General features: G+C 43.6%; 1 protein-coding gene across 4 annotated transcripts in view; it reads right to left on the reverse strand.

Moving 5' to 3' along the window:
- The window catches only part of crebbpa (CREB binding protein a), a 66,662-nt gene that overhangs the window by 39,691 nt on the left and 7,067 nt on the right, over window positions 1–19,904 (reverse strand). For 3 of the 4 annotated variants that reach the window (XM_046047086.1, XM_046047084.1, XM_046047083.1), the window contains exons 2-7: window positions 11,771–12,489; window positions 7,201–7,380; window positions 6,114–6,381; window positions 3,517–3,630; window positions 2,026–2,292; window positions 839–938 (exon numbers count right to left, since the gene is read on the reverse strand). In XM_046047086.1, coding sequence (XP_045903042.1) covers window positions 839–938; window positions 2,026–2,292; window positions 3,517–3,630; window positions 6,114–6,381; window positions 7,201–7,380; window positions 11,771–12,489 — 1,648 coding nt within the window. The remainder of the gene's footprint in view (window positions 1–838; window positions 939–2,025; window positions 2,293–3,516; window positions 3,631–6,113; window positions 6,382–7,200; window positions 7,381–11,770; window positions 12,490–19,904) is intronic. The other variant, XM_046047085.1, reaches the window with a different exon arrangement.

The raw sequence follows: 19,904 nt of genomic DNA on the forward strand, positions 1-19,904 counted from the left end.
CGCCAGAGGTAGCCTGACTGCCATTAGGTACCGAGATGAGATCCTCAGACCCCTTGTGAGACCATATGCTGGTGCGGTTGGCCCTGGGTTCCTCCTAATGCAAGACAATGCTAGACCTCATGTGGCTGGAGTGTGTCAGCAGTTCCTGCAAGTGGAAGGCATTGATGCTATGGACTGGCCCGCCCGTTCCCCAGACCTGAATCCAATTGAGCACATCTGGGACATCATGTCTCGCTCCATCCACCAACGCCACATTGCACCACAGACTGTCCAGGAGTTGGCGGATGCTTTAGTCCAGATCTGGGAGGAGATCCCTCAGGAGACCATCCGCCACCTCATCAGGAGCATGCCCAGGCGTTGTAGGGAGGTCATACAGGCACGTGGAGGCCATACACACTACTGAGCCTCAAATTTGACTTGTTTTAAGGACATTACATCAAAGTTGGACTGTAGTGTGGTTTTCCACTTTGATTTTGAGTGTGACTCCAAATCCAGACCTCCATGGGTTGATAAATTTGATTTCCATTGATAATTTTTGTGTGATTTTGTTGTCAGCACATTCAACTATGTAAAGAAAGGAGTATTTAATAAGATTATTTCATTCATTCAGATCTAAGATGTGTTAATTTAGTGTTCCCCTTATTTTTTTGAGCAGTGTATATTCTAAGTAGTTACTGCAATTCAAAAAATATTTAGGGTCAACAAATTCGATTCAATTTTATTTATATAGCGCCAAAACAGTTATCTCAGAGCGCTTTTCATGAAAAAAAAACAGGTCTACACCGTACTCTGTGATGCTATTTACAGAAATGCAATACAGTCACTGGCAGGGACTGACTTGTTAGTGTTGAGTGTGTTGGGAAGGGAGTCTGTGTGCAGGTTGGTCTGATCTGAAGTGGTCATGCCCATTGTCGCACCTCCAAGAGCCATCGGATTACCTGTAAATACAGAAAGCTGTGAGCAAACAGCACCACCTCAATTGCAAATTCGAGCTCAAAGGCCTACAATGGCTGCCGTGTCTGAAGAGTATTCTATACTAGGGCTGCTCGATTGTGCCAAAAATCAAAATATTGAGATCATGATTATTTAACAAAATTAGTCCCTTAGGAAACATCATTCATTTATTAAACTTTGAAATTTAACGCTGTATTTTTTAAAATTATTATTTTTATTATCCCAAAATTCCAAATAGCCCATGAAATTAGAAATAGTAATCCAACATTAATAACTTTAAACAGCATCTAGAGTGCAAGAGGATGACAGCAGCACAATGTTTGTCCTAGGTTGACTGCTTTGGGGGGGCAGATGGGCCGCTGAGGGGTGTGTGTATGTGCGCGCGTATGTATAGACACACACAGAGTGGAACAGAGCAGGTCAACACAGGGAAACTACTTGAGTTGACGACAACACGTTACGTTACATAACGCTGAAATTCAACCCTGGGGACTGTCAGGAGATGCAGTGACTTAAAGGGGACCTATTATGTTGCATTTCCAGCCCTATATTGTAGTTCTGTGACTCCTGTATGGTGGCTATGCATGATTCAAAGTTCAAAAAAGTATTTTCTATCTTATACTGGCTCTTCATGCTGGCCCTCATTTCGGCATCTGTCTGAAACAAGCTGTTTATGCTTCTGTTTCTTTGAGACCCCCCCACTCCAGAGCCCACTGTCTTCTGATTGGCCATTGTCTAATGGTTTACCAGGTTGCTGCAGGGATAGGTCTGCATGTTCCATTCTCCGCCTGGAGCTAATGACCATATTTGGAAACCCGTCTCGGAATGACATCATACCGAGCCATTAGTAGAAAAAACAGTTCAAAACAGTGTGTTTAGGACAGGGGGATATCTGAGGTTTTGGCTCACAGGGATTTCTTTTAAATAATTTTACCTCATCATTTGAAACATTGTAACATTATAGAAATGCTAGAAAATATGAAAAAGCATAATAGGTCCCCTTTAAACCAACAGTGAGTAAGAAGCGCTCACAGAAAATATAGGAATAAAAATGAGCTCGTTTGGCTTTACCAAGTGCATTGATGGGTCTCATCTGCTGCGGAAGCTGCTGAGCCTGTGAGTTCTGTGCGCCTGCTGTCTGTCCTGGGCCCGTGGCCTGCTGGGCCCCGGCCTGCCCAGTGGCCTGGCTGCTGTAGGGCAGCCCAAGTGCAGCGTAGGCTCTCTGCATTGAGCTGGGGTCTATGGGGGTTGAGGTATTGATCGTAGGAGCGCTCGGCTGGCCCACACCAACTGTGGACATTGGGTTCTGGAGGCCCGCATTGGGGGAGCTCAGCATGGCTGAGGAGAGAGATGCAGCAGTCAGTCAAAACACTTAAATACAATCACAGTGAACATACTGCAGCTTGCATGTTGACCATCTTACTTACTCTACTGCTGCACCAGCTAGAGCACAAACAAAATGCAAATGTTAATACTTTGTGCAAAACCCAATGAATATAAAAATAATCTGTTTTGGTGAAAACTTGGCAAAGACGTGGAATACTTAACCCTAACAGGTTCTACCAAATACACATGCATCCTCACTTTGACCTCCGGCAAAATGAAGTCACATATACGCTGAGAACATTAATGTAAGGCTAAATGCTTTAAACAGCAGTGAACTGAATAAATGCATAAATCCCTTCAGGGGACGGATCATTAGCATATTTTTCTGGGTTCAGGCTTTGGCCGGGCTAAAAAAGCTCCGAGTTTGTGCAAAGACAAAAATCAGAAGAGGCAGAACAAAGAAAAACTGCACTCTGTTTGTGTTGGCAGGAGAAACACAAGCACCGGCATCATGTTCTTTAACATGCAAGCCAAACAGAGACAGACTGACACTGGAATGCTGTAAGTGATGAAAAATGCTGAGCAGAGGGTAAAGAACTAGACACGCAACACGAATGGGAAAGAAAGTTTAAGTAATGTAAGTTATCTAGAGAAAGATCGAACATATGGTAGGGCACAAAAAGAAAAACAAGTAAGAGTGAAAAAACATGAAAGAAAGAAAAGCCATTTCAGTATGAGACAGAAGAGTGTGAAACTCTGGTTTAGTCGGGAGTAGCAGTAAACAACTCAACAGCCAATGGCTCAGCAGGACACCTCTAGCACACACTCTCTGTTTCCTCCCTCCATCACACTCCTATTCTTCATGTGTGTCAGATTACAAGCCCAGCAGGGCTGCACTTATGCAGTGCTCATCCAGTGCTTTAAGTTAACATGCAGGAGCACAAACCAAGCAATAATTTGCCTGACTTGCCTGAATGACAAATCATTCAACGCACAAACATCTTTGGCTGGTTTCAGGAAAGTAAGAAGCAGGTCCTTGTCATTTACTATTAGAGCTCAATATACTGACATATTCTCCCATAACGACCGAGATTGAGGCCTTTGTAAGGTAAACCCAGACCTAGATGTCCTGTTTACTCAGTACAGCCAATGAAAGTGTCTGGCGTGTGTGGTTAATGCTCAGCGACTTGACAATTGTTAAGCGACAGTGGGCCGGAGCCTGCTACATGTACTTACGCTGCTGGGTGCGCTTATCGCTGGCGTTCTTCAGCGGCAGGCAGACGGGACAGTCGTGTCGTGTGCAATTTTTCCAATGGGAGATGATCTGTCTGGACGACGCACAGTGAGCCACTGCGGAGAAAGCGAGACGAAAAGAGAGAGAGCCACAGGGTTGACAGTTGGACGTAGTCGGTCACCACCAAATACTCATCAGGCATGGGTAATATCACTGGAAACCCTGGTTGTCACATTTAGCTCTGCCATTTTCTAGCTTATTTTTTGTTCTGTATTGTGTTTACTGAAGCCAAAGTGTGCCCACGTGACCAAAAGGGCATCTTGTTTCTGTGCCAGCTCCTTCTCTGTACACACAATCCTAGCAGCAGTCTCTCCAACATTTGAGTCGCATTCTGTATCTTAGACTGGGCACTCACGGTAAATTACATTACTTTTAACTGCCAGGTTGAACAACTGAGACATGACTTCCTCAGTTTATAAAGTTTCTTTAAAAAGCACACACTGACAGACACTTGTTGTTACTATTAATTAGATGAGATTCACTGTTTTTGGGAAATGTTTGGTTAAGTGCCAGGCCTGACTTAACTTTAAAAATATCTGTTAGTCATGAGTTTCCTGGGAATGTTTGTTATTTCTTAACTTGGCTGAAAACTGGTTAGGGCTATAATGACATCATCAACTTGTGTATGAAGCGAGACAGATGGACAGCCAGAGCTAATGAGAGAAACTAGAGAAAAACTTTAAAGATCTCAGTTTCAGCTCACTGCACTGCTTTCCAGTTGTTAAAAGGCCGTTGGTTTGGCCAAGTGGAACGGGAACCTAAAGTATATTTCCTGGTGCGTGACTGTACAAACTGAGGCGCTTCATTTTGTCTGGGGCCAGGCTAATGTGTTAGCAGCTAATCTGAAAAGAAATCACAAGCAGGCTAAAAATCAGCCTTGCTAGCTGCCTGGCATTTCTAAGTACCGCCACATATACAATTGCTACATGGGCTTCAAGCTGCCAAGGGCCATGCACAAATAAACATAATTAAACTGTATTATCTTTGTAAGAACGCCAATACTACTGGCAATGACTCAAACATAGCAGGGCTATCGTGTCGGTGGCTTTTTGTAGATTCAGTATGCAGTGATGAACAAAGGAAAGGCCTCAGTTTGAGGTCCGGAGCCAATCCAAACACTAGTCATACTGCAGACTCCAGGGTCCTTCAGGTGAAAATGACCTAAGCCATCAGACGTATCTAAAATCTTAGCGATGGTAACTGTGTATTGGGGAACAAAATCTCTCTCCACAGTTATTTCAGTGGCACTGAGAAGCAGATCCTGCGCAAGAGGAAATGAGCTGGCACGCAGGGAGCAGAGACAGACTGCATTACACTTAACACTCCTTGGCCTGTGAGTATGTTTGGTTTGAAATGATTTACCTTAAACATTCAAGTCCGAGGCCAGCGCAAAGACATGGAGACAAATTTAAATGAGAGTAGCTCGAGGGGTTTTTGTTTTATATTACAGCAATGCTGGTGCTGACAGAGGAAGGAGAGGAGCAGGGGCTGGATGAGCACACAGAAACAGACGATATCCCCAATGCAGAGAAACTAATTGTTGGAGGGAGAACAGCAGACCTGGCTTGTAAGAGGTGAGTGTTGAAATTCCCCTGTGCCAAGTCTGGATTAGGAAAAGACACATGGTCAACAAGGAGTCAAGGGAAACCTGCCTGCTGATGGCTGGGCTACTGAGCTCCCTATGAAGACCAGGAGGACATCTAAAAAAAACTTGAATACGCAAATAATAGAGTATAACTGATTATTACTTAACTAAATCCTGCACCCAACCCCTCACCAGTATTTATTATTTCTGTCTGTCATCATTAATTTTAAGGCAATGTGGTGAAGCCAAAGACGATTTTTCAGATTGTGGTTCCTGAAGTTCCTGATCCAACTTTTAAGGTTGTGATTTGCATTCATACAGAACTTTGAAAAAGGAGTGCTTAGTACAGAATGTAGATGGCTAGCATAAGATTATGACATACATTAGGGGGAAAAAGCTGTCTGGCTGCTGCTACTAAGAAATGTTATTCTTAAAAAACGCAAAGTGTGAGACGATGTACACCAGTTCTTGGTCACATTTTCATGAAAAATAAATGGGATCAGCCTTTTTCTAAAATGTTAGAATATTCTGTGCGTTACATTCTGTTATCAACATTTAATCTTACCTGCCCACACCCAACCACCACCTGGGGAATCCCCATCTATGTTGATGCCATTTTCAAGTCCCCCCCCCCCCCCCCCCCCCCCCCCCCCATTGATGTTATAATTAGTTTTGCATTACTTGCTTGTTTTAAAGTCATGTATCTTTATTGTCCTTTATTAGAAATGTGTCTTCGGCTCATCAAATGTAAGAAACTACAACATAAAAAACAGAGAAGCAGTAATCTTAAAATTTGACTTAAATCTTGTTTGTCACTTAACTGTTTTTTTGTTTTTAATGTGGATCCTAGCTGTGTATGACTAAAAATGGTTGCATAAACATCTGTACAAACTCAGCAATGGAAAATTATCCATCCGATTTCATTATCCGATAGTTTCTAATGCTCCAACTCACCCTGGCAGGATTTGCCGGCCTGGCAGTGGGTCATGTGGTTGAGGACGTTCTTCATGGTGCGGCAGTGAGGCAGGGCACAGGCCCTTACCTCCCCGTTGGCCTGCTCCCGTCGCTGGCACTTGTGTGCATGAAGCAGCAGGACCAGCTGCTGCTGGATCAGCTTGCGCTTCTCTGGGTCAGCTGTGGGGACTGCCGAAGGCACTGCCACACCTCCGCCACCAGGCAGTGGGAGCATCGCCGCCTGCTGCTGAGACTGCTGCTGGAGCTGCTGAAGGTTTGACAAAAAACAACACAGAAACGTACAAACAAACGTTAAAATAATGCCTTCAAACTCTTCTTGCTTGCAGTACTGTCAATACCACAGTTGTAGATAGGTAAAATTCTTGTCAGCCACTTAGTCAATTAGCAGAATCAAATATATGTTGAATACCAATGGGTAATTTTAACTTCAGATATGCAATTCAGTGTTTCCCACAGTACAAATAAATAAGATTTTAAATAAGCCTAGTAAAAAAAAAAAAAAAATTCTATATGTGGTGGTCAGCGTTGATATTGTGGCGGGACGCCACAAATAAACGTATGGTTAACATTGCAAATCAAAGATTGTATTTTTCTTATTTGTGTCTCTGTGAAGAACAAAGTTATTATTAAACAACTGGTCTTTATTTAAGGGTAAAAATGTATTAAATTTACACAGGGGTACATCCTAAAAAATGTCATGATGCAAAAGCTCACTTGATCATTTTTCCCCCTAATGTGCCATTAGCAATGTATTTAATCTGCTGAACACGATTTATCTGCATTGAGACATTAATATGACTGACACATCTAGACAACCACCAAGCAGCAAATGAGCCTCTGTATTTGTTCAGTGGCCGCTGGCGCTGCCCCTCTGACCAGATTGTGAACAAGAGAAAGTAAACCAAATTGTGCTGTAGCCAGCGTGTCATAGGCAGCTGATGTTACTGCTTTATGAGAGATTTGATAGGCTGTATCAAAATAAGGTGTGTCTGAGCATTTATCATATGTCTAATAACGTATGTGTTATCAGTATGGTAAGGTCTCAACATGTGTAGCAAGCACTAACCATGTTTGGCACGCTAGTGACAGCGGCCCCTTTGAGCTCATTGGGGAAGGGTGGCAGGCTGTTGGCAAGAGCAGCCTTGTTCTGGAGCTGCTGCTGCGGGTTAAGCTGCTGGCCAGGCCCTGTGGTACCCTGACCATAGGACTGGGCCCCAAATGGACCTCCATTGGTGCCCAGGCCCATCTGGAAAGAAAAACAGATTTAAAAAAAAGGTTAATATTATAACTTAGCAGCATTCGTTTTACAGACTGAAAGCACAAACTACTTTGTAGCCCCGACTAGCAGCTCACATCTGTCTGTGATGTGGCACCATTAACTGTTTCTATAAACAGAAGACTCAGCACTGTTCATCAAAGCAAACAGGCAGATCGCTACTATTTTTTTTTTTAGAAGATGGATTATGATTTACTTGGGGACCTACATTTGTCAAGACAGCACCAACGCGCCAACAAAGGTTCCGCCTTTATTTCAATGCCAATTTGTCACTGCAGGACACCCTCTGCCAATGCATGTTTCTGTCTGAACCAGCTCATGTTCTCGCACCACGACTGCTCTGCATGACACCAGCTATTGGCAGGAAGGACTTCCACAGCCTTCGACTCCAGAAACATTTCCAACCTTTTCTTTGCCTCCCTTCTCTTTTCAAGTTAGTCGGCTGAACCACTAGAAATAACACAGCAAATAGGTTAGGAACCCACGAGATAAATGCTGTCCTATCTTGGCAAAGTGTTTCTTTCTTTAGCTACTTTGACAGGTAATAACTTGGCAGTCCTATTGTCAAGATCCTGTTGGTCTGTATTATACAATATTTACTGTCAGGAGTCTCCATTTCTTTATTTTCTGTTACTTTGCATACATCTATAGCATGATAAATTTAGTTAGTACAAAAACATTTTTATTAATATCATGACACCGCCACCAAATATATTGTCCAGCCCTAAGTGAGGTGATAGAAACCAATAAAAAATAGTAAATAATAATACATTTTATTTCTATAGCGCTTTTCAGGACACTCAAAGACACTTAACAGTAAAACCACAAGTTATGTACAATTAAAAAAGATTAAAATCATAAATAGCATAATATAAAATATATGAGCAGTAGATAAAAATATGTGGTGTGGAAATACATAAGAGCATAAGAACTATCCATATGACAATATGAAATTTCATACTGTGATACAGGAGTTTGCCCATATCGCCCACCTTCAACAAGAACAATGACTGCATACATTAAGATGTGAGGCACCATGGGGAATAAAGTCCTTGTCAGCGCCGTGCTACACACTGATCAACTTGCTGCTGCTCTCTCATCCTCAGAGCTGCTGGGAGACCAACCAGGCTCCGCCATGCCAGGCTAGGCTGTATCCCCTCAGGCTGTTGACACCGCTCCAACAGACCAGATAAAAAAGACCCAGCTGAGACGACCAGACACTGGCAGCCTTTCAACACAGCTGAGCAGGCGGACACACACAGCCGCTCACACACAAACGCGCAGCCCCTCCGCTTCGCTCTTCCCATTTAGACCCCCACTCTCTGACACACTCCACACATCAGCAGGCAGGACAGTTGCCAACTATCATCGAACCGCTATGCTGCCAGGCCAGACTATTCAGCTGAGCAGCCCTCCCTCCCTCCTTCCTCCTCATTGCACTCGCCCTCTGTCATTCCAACTGATTAAGTGGTTTACAATACACCGCCTTTCCCTGCGTGACTGATGGGGCAAGCAGCCACCCAATAAAGCCAGAGAAAGCAGGGAGGAGTGTTCATGCGTTTACAATAACAAAAGGAGCATGGGGCAGGAAGGAGTGACAGCAGCCTCTCACCAACACAAATGCCCAAAAAGAGATTTACAACCAAGCACAATAGAGAAAGCCACACACAAAGACTGGGTCCAGTGGTCTTTCTCTAGAGCTGTTGGAGACATGATAATCACAGGAGAACAGCCAAGCTTTAAACACACACACACACACACACACACACACACACACACACACACGCTTTCTCCCGTGGATAGGTCTACATCTGCTTTTAATCTTTCATGTGGTTAAAGCATGTGTACATACATTTTCTACTCGAGAATGACTTTCAACACACACAGTCACTATCTCGTCCAAGTCTCCGCTCAGAGCCAAGACACTTAAGCGGCACGTAACCACAACACGCTGACACACACAGCTAGTAAAGAAGATTGCTTCCTACAGATTTCCTGTGGAACCACATTGGTGGCAAGCTCACGTCTAAGCAGCCAATGACACTATGAACATTAACACACAGAGAGTTTATAAAGCATATAGAGTCCCAAAACTAATCTAAAAAATGACAGCAGTGTCAATATTAGCTTCATGCCAAAAGTGAGAGTAGATCTGGCATGTTTGGAGTGTACATTTCATTTTGGAACAATCAAAGCACTGAAATGAGCGGAGGGGGGAGAAAAGACCAACAGAGGAATACACACACTCACAATTCATAGTCTGGGAGGGTTCAATGAAATCCTTTATCAATGAACAGCCAATTAAGAGCTCCATAAAGCTGACCACTAGCTTACAATTAGAGCTGCAATGTCATTTTTCAAGCAAAAATGTCAAAAATTTGCTGGTTCCAGCTTCATAAATGTAAGGATTTTCTGCTTTTCTTTGTCATTTTTGAGTCTTTAGGTTTTGGACTGTTGTTTGGAAGCAATTTGAAGACGTCACTTTGGGTGAATTGACCGTGGGTCAATGGCTTGAGCCTGTTTGGCATTTAACTGAAGCTGCTGTCAGGAGAGCAGCTACACCTTCAGTTCAAACATGGGGACACAATGAATTATCAGAGGAAGCACATGGTTTTCACATCCAGACCAGCAGTGGATTTAGCAGGGACCAGGAGAACAGCACACATCCTTTGGCCCTATCAAACTGGAAAGAAAAGAGGAATTTTCTCTACTTTTACAATGCAATACAAAAAGATCTTCAAGGTATCCTGTCGAGTTTCTGGCAACCAGTGGTGCTGCAGAGCAATGCTTAATGAGATGGTCGCCATTTTGTTGTGTCCCAGCAGGGTTTTAAATTGGCCGGTAAAATTACTGGCCATAAAATTGTTAAAGATGCGATATTATAAAAAAACAATACAATTTCTAATTGACCTTTTGAAAAAGGAACTATAATAATAGAGACACCAATCTCTCCTCATCCCCGTTCTGTGAAGCACTCTCTGTAAATTTTCTTTTAGTTGTACTTCCTCCGTGCTCTTTTAGGTTTATTACTTCGACAATGTGCAGTCACATGAATGCAGACTCTCTTTGCTCTCCATAGTCATGCCAGCCAATCATATGAGAGCACGTCATGGTTTTTCATTGCAAGACAACAGCATGCAGTTATCCAAAGTAAATTCATCCAGGTTTGACATATTAGGGCTCCACTTGAGTTAAAAGTTAATGGATGAGACAGAACAAGATCATTTTGACTGACCAACATGTTAGTCTGGATTAGGGCTGAACGATTTGGGGGGGGGGGAAATCTAATTGGGATTTTCCTGCCAGATATTGTGATTACGATTCGATTCTTTTTCAATATTCACTTTCAGTCCATTTTTGACTAAAGCTGTGTCAAGCAGCACAGAGCAGATGAACCAAGCAAGCAGTCAGAGAGAGAACAGCATAGAGAATTTGGTCAAAATGTTCTACATAAAACACCCTGTGCCCAATCCCGATCGTATTTCAACAATAAACACAGTTAAAACAGACCAAAAAGTAAACTATTTAACTGCATAGCCTACTCAACCACAGCAGAAGCACAAAAATCAAGGACGACTGAACAAATGAACAAAATCTGAACAAGTCAGCAAAAGCAGGCAAAACTCTCTTATTCGGAAATGCTCAATGTGGATGCAGCAGCGCAGAGAGCGGAGCGAAAAGGGCTCACAGAGAGCAGTTATCTGTAGTTGGAGCACACAGAATGACAAATTAACAACACGTCAACAACGTTGGGCAGGCTAAACGCTCCGCTACTCAAACACTTCAGTGCGAGTTTGCAAAAGACAAAATCACAGCTGCCGGTTCGCCTGAGGCCATTTTTGTTTGTTGTTGTAAAATGTACACACCCTGTGCCCACTCTGATTAGTGGGTAGGACCGTAACAGGAGGCGTATAGCACTTGCGATTGGCGAGCAGATCTGTCACACAAGGATGACAACGGAATGAACAGCATGACTGCTTAAAACTGTTCAGATTTGCTGTATAATTAACCTACATTTTAATCGCCGTCTTCACGATTAGCTAATCGCGTTCTTTCAAATCGCAATTTCGATTCAGCCCTAGTCTGAATTTGTCAAGTATCGAAGGAAGAATGGGACCCATCGCACCAACAACGCACCATCAAGCTCATTAAGTTAAGCTGTTGGAGTCCAAGTGGATCACATTCATTTGTTAAGTTGAAATGGTTTCCATCAACAATTTCTATGAATGACATAAATTACTAATTCTGTGAATCAGAGCCAGTGACATGTTACTAATGTTATTAATATGTATGCCTCGATACATTCTCGTCCCAAAAAGCGCATGCACAAAGACTACACTTAAGAGGATGTGAGACTCACCTTGTTCATGTTGCCTGCTTGCTGGGCTGCACTGAGGGTGGCGTGAGCCCCCATCTGCTGCCCTCCCTGCGTGAGCGTCTCTGCCAACGCACTCCCTGCTCCTCCTGGTCCTGGTGCAGCTCCCTGCATTGTCGGTCCCTGGTACTGCATGCCTGCCACCCCTGCTCCCCGTCCTCTCCCAGCTTCAGGTCCGAGACCACCATTCATCACCTGCCCAGGTTGGGGCTGCCCTCCCTGGGCCAGGAGCCCAGCATGGCCCTGACTATTGTTAATCATGGACTGGTTGAAGCCGGTTGTGTTCAAGCCCATTGTTGCAGTATTGTTGTTGTTGTTCTGTCCTGCTACTCCAGTTGGTGTTCCTGCTTTTTGGGCCTGGGGGGATGGGTGGTTGTTGGGGGAGCCCTGGCCAAGGGGACTCTTTCCCAGCGGTGTTCCTAGCTGAGGCCCCATACCGCCTGACTGAGGGCTAGCTGAGTTCAGCCCTGCGCCTGTGATACTAGAGGTGCTACCTGCTCGAAGGAGCTCTGAGAGCTGCTTGTGCTTGGCAGCTGCATCCGGTACAACAGGGCCACCGCTGCCGAGGCCCGCAGGGGTGCCACCTGGACCACCAGCTCCACCGTTTGAAGGCATGCCACCCATCATGTTCAGATCGCCTCCATTAGGGATCAACTCATCTGGAAGGTCATTCTCCAAATCATCCCAGGACAGTGACCCCAGATCTTCGAGAGGAAGAGAAAAGCAAAATTAATTTAATCAGATATTAGAGTGGTTTACAGTGTGCCACACTGGATCACTGACATGTGTGCCAGTAAGGAACATTCACTCTCCTAAGCATCACTGCCTTTGCGGTACGTTAAAAAAGCCTGTACAAGAAGCAATTAGTGATAGTATTTATATTTTCTCCATGTACCACAGGCATCTCAACCACATCAACCCTCGACCATCAGCATCAAATCTAACAAACCAATGTCGTCTTACTCCTCAGCTGACACTCCTCAGTCCAAATGTTCACCAACAATCCCAATTATGGAATTTTCATCAGCCAACATGCTAACTGGTGCTGCACTGTGGCCTTGTTACTGCAGCACAAGACAGAAACAAGACGCAGCATGATGATAAGAGCATTGCTACGGGCTGACAAACACAGTGTGACAAGAGAGAGAATCCCGCAGCACTCAGGGCTCCTGCTGGGCGGTGGAGGAATATTTGTGTCACACTATCCAGAGGTGTGAGCATAATGCTGAGAGCCTTGGGAGCCATGATTGGTTTGAGATGAAGTGACTAAGACAGCAAGAAAACATGGGAGGTGTGTGTGCATTAAGGGTGCCCACCCAAAGAAACACCTCTTTGGCTAATCAATTAGTGGGACAAAAATAAATGAAGCAGTAAGTGTGTTACAGCTGGTGAGCATAAGCTAGTGAGTTTCACTTGAGTGTTAGCCTACTTTGCAAACTACCCTGTGTGTACTGCAGGCAGCTGTGATCATCACAACCTGTGAGGTTGGCAGACCTTTTCAATATGATAAAGAAGTCACTGTAAAAGGTTGCCAGTGCTTGCCTTATCAGAGGTATGTAAACACTCACACAGTAATAAAAGCACAAAAAAAAAGTCACCTGCAGCTCTTCATTTATCTAGACCACCAGTGGTTGGCTCCTGTTTCACCTACTCAGTAGTGGAACGTAATACAATCTCTAGGCTAGTATTTTTTAACTAACCTGCTAAATCATTTTTAATGGGAAAAAAACGCAGGGTCATTCAGCAATACTACGGTGGCCAATCAAATTGCTCATCAAACTCACCCTAACATGACTTTAGGAGGCTAAAATTATCGTCTTAATTCCCATCCGGTTAAGTCAGCAAGTGGTTGACAGATGTGTTAATCTTGGATGAAGTTATGATGTAAAACAAAACATTTCTATTTATAAATAAAAGGTAAATGAGTAAAGAGAAGCAGCCGCCATCAGCATGCAGGCGAGAGGCTCAGAGAGAATTTACTGCGGCCGCACAACTGAAGGAAGCAAGAGCCGAGGGGTGACACTTTAAATAAGACATATCCAAATCAATCAAGCTTATCAGTTAAACATACTATCAACAGGGTCTTAATGCTATAGGATGGGAGAAAACAGAACAGAGCAGACAGAGAGAGGCAGTGACCCTACCATCTGCTGCTGCGGCTGGTTGTCTTCATTGACATTCAGTCAGAATCCAGCCTTTAATGAGGGCACTTGGCCTACACACTTCCTTGAGTAAACACAGCCTTCCAGATCTGCAGCGCTACCCGCTGTCTGTCTGTCCCTGGCATCAGGCGAGCAGGTGCTCCATGTGGAAGAAGCTTGTTTAAGGCTAAAGGAACCATCCGTCTTTTCCTCCCTCGCTCCTCTCAGCCCCTCCTCTCTAAACCAGCAGCCACATGGACGCTACCAGAGCAGCAGCGTTCAGTTTAACCACATACGCTCAGGACTGGCCCTGCAAACATTTCTCAATGGGGACAGACACACACTCTGTACAACCTTACCCCCTGGTTTCTTGGCTGGAGACCAAAAATGCAAAGCAATATTTTAGTTAGGTAGCGCCACATGTCGATAGGGGAGCCCCAACCATGGGAGGGGCAGGGGAGACAGTTTTAAAATACTACTGTTCCCTTCTTGCAGCCCCCGGCCCCCCAACTTTCCTCCCTTTCATTTGTTTCCTATTAGTCCTCATTTGTTATGCACTTTCACCCAATTATCCCCCTTCCTGAAGTGACTGGTCGGCACACAGCTCACTACTTTTGTTTTTGGTGTGGCTCCCATCTGGGAGTTGGTGGCTATAAATACCCACAAAAGCAACTCCAGCAGTGGTCCAGACTGGGGATGTCTGTCATCTTGCCCTAGGGCTGAGGCCTTAGAGGGACAAGTGCAGCATGGCTGCCTGGCCTTTCACTTGCTGTTTAGTGTCAGAGCAGGGAAAGCAGAAAGGCCACTCAGTATGGGGAAGGTAATCCATCCTCCGCTTTTTCAAAAATACTTTAAGGGTCCTTGGAGTGGGTAATAAAAAAATCAGATGAAAGGCTATTCAGCTATGGCGGTTTTTCATACAATTATACAAGAGGATATGAGGGTGCTGTATCAATACAATGTTCACGTCCTGCATGTACACTACAGCACTGTACAGGACAAAGCCTTTTACATTTTGTTTGTGGGTTCCCCGTCACCAACTGCATAGGGTGGTTGGTATATCTTCAACAAGTGTCCACAGAAGCGCGCTTTGACTGAAGCTCTCTGTGACAGGTATCAGACGGCCTGATGGCTGTCACAGCGGGCTGAAATCGCTTAAGATAAATTTTTGCGAGTTGGCAAACAAACATTGTCATCTATGCCATCTTCCTCCCTCTCTCACCTTCTCCCAGCCAATGTACAGCATCTAAGAAAACAGAGGGCAATATTATTTTCATTTTAAGACTGTGACTGTTAGCTATTGAGCTAGCTAGCATAAGTCACCACAGTAAAGCAGCCAAGCCCTCTCGATAAGTGAACTTCTGTCTACTAGCTAGCTTAAACTGATCACTGTAAACACTGCTAAGATGGTGTAAATCTCACTGAATGGAAATTAGCTGACTTGTACTAGTATACATCCATTATGCTGGTTCAGAACTGGTTGTTTTCTTTCTTTGCATTGATTAAACAGTGTTATCACACTTATTGAGTGCCAAATAGCTAGGAAGTGTGTGAATAAGTATAAGACGACTATAACTGAAGTACAATGCCTGTGTTATAAATGTAAATTTTCTATACCCTGAACAGGGTCCAATTTTAGTATTAACCACTCACCAAATGAAAGTAAAACTACTTTGGCGAATAAAATAAATGAGGTCAGCCACCATTGGACAGACTGGACCGCCAACCTTCTTTTTTTAAGTTCTGCTTCTGTCGCCACATTACGGTGGTAGCTAGCTAGCTAAATGCTAAAAACTCTCTAAGCACAACTTTCATAGCTCATAGCTCCCAACACAAGCCCCTTTTACACTGTGTTATTTTCTGAGAGCATTGTGCCAATATGCCAGCTCACTGCGCTGTATCAAAAGGTACAGAGCTGGTGAGGGGGGTCCGATATGATCCGCCTCTGAGCCGGTAACGTTGGTAGAAATTCATAGTTTTCAGTCATGTGACATGCACGGTGACCTGGAGGGCAAAATGACAGACCAACATAGCGGCTCACACCACGACTCTCCCTTAGAAACGCCGCAAAAGCAGTCAAATTTCATTTGGATCACCTTTCAACTTAAGAAAAAGAAAGATATGAACACAAACTGGAAGGGTTGGGCACTTCCGATTCATATTCCGTTTCGGCGGTCCAGTGGATAGCACTGTGGCCTAACAGCAAGAAGGTCGCTCCCGTTTCCCCCACCATCAAAAACATGTTGGGTTCTCCTGTCAGTGTTAGTGACCAGACACTGTTAAAGATTTGGAGTTTGTTGCCCACTGCTCCCTTGAGGGATGGGTTAAATGCAGAAGAAGAATTTCACAACACGTATGTGACAATACAGTATGACATTATCATTATCATATAACCTTACAGCATCCGCTGCCGCATTTCTACCGTTAGAAGCCGCCGCGTCCCTGCCGCCGCTCAACTGCGGTAATGTTTACGTTTACCTTGTGAGGAATCCCTCACCTAACACAGCACAGGCTTGCCTCCTCAATTAGTGCATCCGAAATCACAACATCCATCCAGCATTTTGGCAACGTAAAAAAGTAATAAACTCAAAGTAACAGCGTATTACTTGCTTCCTGGTTTCACGCAGCGGAAAATAAGGTCTTTTTTGACCTCCAAGGGAGCATTTTCCTTGGAATGTGACTTCACGTGAAAACTATGAATAGGGGGCCACAATGGTGAAAAGCCACAGCCGACATGCCGGTGTTGTGTTAAACATAACAGTATTTTTCTACTCCACTGGTTGCGGAAAGCTGGACGCTATATGAAAGCACACATGGTTGCGGGACTATGCTGCAAACGTTTGTTCATATTGAATGTGCTAATGTTGCATTAGACGGAAATGTTTGCATTCATTGCGGGATCTCTGTCTGAAAGTGGCTACACTTTCCCCTCTTTCCCTTCCAACTAATATTCCAACGTACACCCTCTTACAAATCTAAGCCAGTCAAACACAAGTAACATGAAATGAACATAAACATCAACAAAAAAAACCCTAATCCGTGTGTTACACGATATTAGATCCCTTGGTAGAGCCGGGAATTTCCACCCCTGGTTACTAGAGCCGATGTGGGTTTTTGGGGGCTGATGCCTATATTAAAGTGAAAAAGAGCAGATATTTAGATTTAGAGAATGATTTGGATGGTAGACCCCTTTACTGTATAAACTACACTTAGAACAGGCCTATATTGAAAGCTGGTATGTATGTGGGCTAAAAAAGCTTTTCCTAAATGGATTATGTTAATAAAATAGATTACAGTCTCAAAAAGTGCACATGTAAACAATTGCACATCAATAAATATTTGTTGCAGGAATGTGCACCTTTTTCAGTCATCTGTAAACAGAAACAATGAGCGAGAATAAGCATGTGTATTTCACTTTACACATACTCTGCCATAATTTCAATGTAGCATATTCACAGCCAGTTCATCCTTTTACCAGCACTCTTCTAACCAAAGCTATGATATAGTGAGTTGCTGTTGAATGCATCTAATACAACATGACTCTCTACAACGAGGACTTGCAACTTTGAGATTTAATTTAACTAACGTTCTAACTACAACCAGAGCCGTTACGGCTCTGACTACAGCGTTACACATCTACAATGTCACACAAAGAGGAGCTACAGGAAGCCGTGTTAGATTCTTGTTCAGGTCATGTTTATTTACATGTCCACTCTGGTTTAATCATTTCAGACACGCAGACTAGCTGCAGACAGGCGGCTCGCAGATATATTTTGAATATACCAGAAACTATAGTTTAACAGCTCATTACCGTTAGTGCTCCTCCACTGATAAACACAGCATTAGCTTTGTGGTCAATTTAGCAATGGGCAGCGTGAGCTGCTGTAACGTTATGTGATTTTAGAGAATATTTAGAAGTGATGAACTAGGGACAAATGTGGACCGTTCACTAGAACTGCCACACTGTTTCAGAATAAATCTACAGTTAAATCTGTCAACACCTTCCAACACCCAGCTACCGTAACATTAACCTGCTGTGAGCTGCTAGGAAGCCGGGAGAGTGCAGTGAAAAACCTGAGGGTTAGCAAGTCATGAAGAGAAGTGATTGGGTCTGTTTTTATTATAATTATTTAAGTCACGTAATTAACGTGACAAAACACCGACTCACCGCTAACACAGCCCTCTGCGTGTTTGGTTTCTAAATGCTGCAGTAAGCTCCGATAAACTCCGGTCAGCTGATTTTTTCTGTGGTTTTTGTGGTGAGGCAGTGTTGTTAACAGGGGAGCTGCAGCCGGTCACCCTCTGGTGGGCAAACTATGCAAACACCCATGACACGAGTGATGGATCTGACTTTTTGTTTCTTTTTTAATTGTCATAGATCTGCCGTTATAAACGGCCGATGCCGATTAAATGCAATTAGCTCATATCAGCCGATAATACCGGCCGGCCAATAAATCGGTCGGGCTCTACTGGTTACACACAACTCTACTGAAAGAATGCAGTAACACTGCATGAACAGGGACCTTTTGTTATTTAATATTTAACTGTTAGTCAAGAGTGACGTCAGTTTCGGCAATTGGTGTATTTTCTGTCATTGCCTGTTGTCACCCCCCACCCCCCATTCTCTTACAGGTGGTGTTTTTTCTCTGTTGTCTGTTTGTGTGATGGCCTGGTGTCTGACACACACACACACACACACACACACACACACATCAGTGTTTCCCACAGGATTTTAAGAGACTATAGTGGGTGGGCCTCGGACCATCTCGGGGGGTCCGGGGGCTTGCTCATTTTGAAGTTAAGTGCAAAATTAAGAGGCTATCTATGAAGAACTTTGTATGCTTGTAAACAATGTTGTACTCTAATAAACTATTTGATCATAAACCCATTGTAGAGCTATAAATGGTGATGAAACAGCAACAAAAGTCAACTAATTTATTTAATTTTTCCAAAAAACCCTAAATCAAAGAATAGAAAATAGAATAAGTAACTTCCTTAACATGTTGTTTTTTTTTTACTTTTAATGGACACATGTAATATGTTTTATACTTTCATGTTTTATGTAAAAATATTTTTGTGCTGCCATGGTCTCGTTAATTATTGGGAAACACTGCACGCGCGCATATACAGTGCCTTGCGAAAGTATTCGGCCCCTTGAACTTTGACCTTTTGCCACATTGCAGGCTTCAAACATAAAGATATAAAACTGTAATTTTTTGTGAAGAACCAACAACAAGTGGGACACAATCATGAAGTGGAACGAAATTTATTGGATATTTCAAACTTTAACAAAAACTGAAAAATTGGGCGTGCAAAATTATTCAGCCCCTTTACTTTCAGTGCAGCAAACTCTCTCCAGACGTTCAGTGAGGATCTCTGAATGATCCAATGTTGACCTAAATGACTAATGATAAATAGAATCCACCTGTGTGAAATCAAGTCTCCGTATAAATGCACCTGCTCTGCGATAGTCTCAGAGGTCCGTTTAAAGCGCAGAGAGCATCATGAAGAACAAGGAACACACCAGGCAGGTCCGAGATACTGTTGTGGAGAAGTTTAAAGCCGGATTTGGATACAAAAAGATTTCCCAAGCTTTAAACATCCCAAGGAGCACTGTGCAAGCGATAATATTGAAATGGAAGGAGTATCAGACCACTGCAAATCTACGAAGACCCGGCCGTCCCTCTAAACTTTCAGCTCATACAAGGAGAAGACTGATCAGAGATGCAGCCAAGAGGCCTATGATCACTCTGGATGAACTGCAGAGATCTACAGCTGAGGTGGGAGGAAATAGGACAACAATCAGTCGTATACTGCTCAAATCCGGCCTTTATGGAAGAGTGGCAAGAAGAAAGCCATTTCTTAAAGATATCCATAAAAAGTCTCGTTTAAAGTTTGCCACAAGCCACCTGGGAGACACACCAAACGTGGAAGAAGGTGCTCTGGTCAGATGAAACCAAAATCAAACTTTTTGGCAA

This window comes from Micropterus dolomieu, linkage group LG04, assembly GCF_021292245.1.
Source record: "Micropterus dolomieu isolate WLL.071019.BEF.003 ecotype Adirondacks linkage group LG04, ASM2129224v1, whole genome shotgun sequence".
Classification (NCBI taxonomy): Eukaryota; Metazoa; Chordata; class Actinopteri; order Centrarchiformes; family Centrarchidae; genus Micropterus; species Micropterus dolomieu.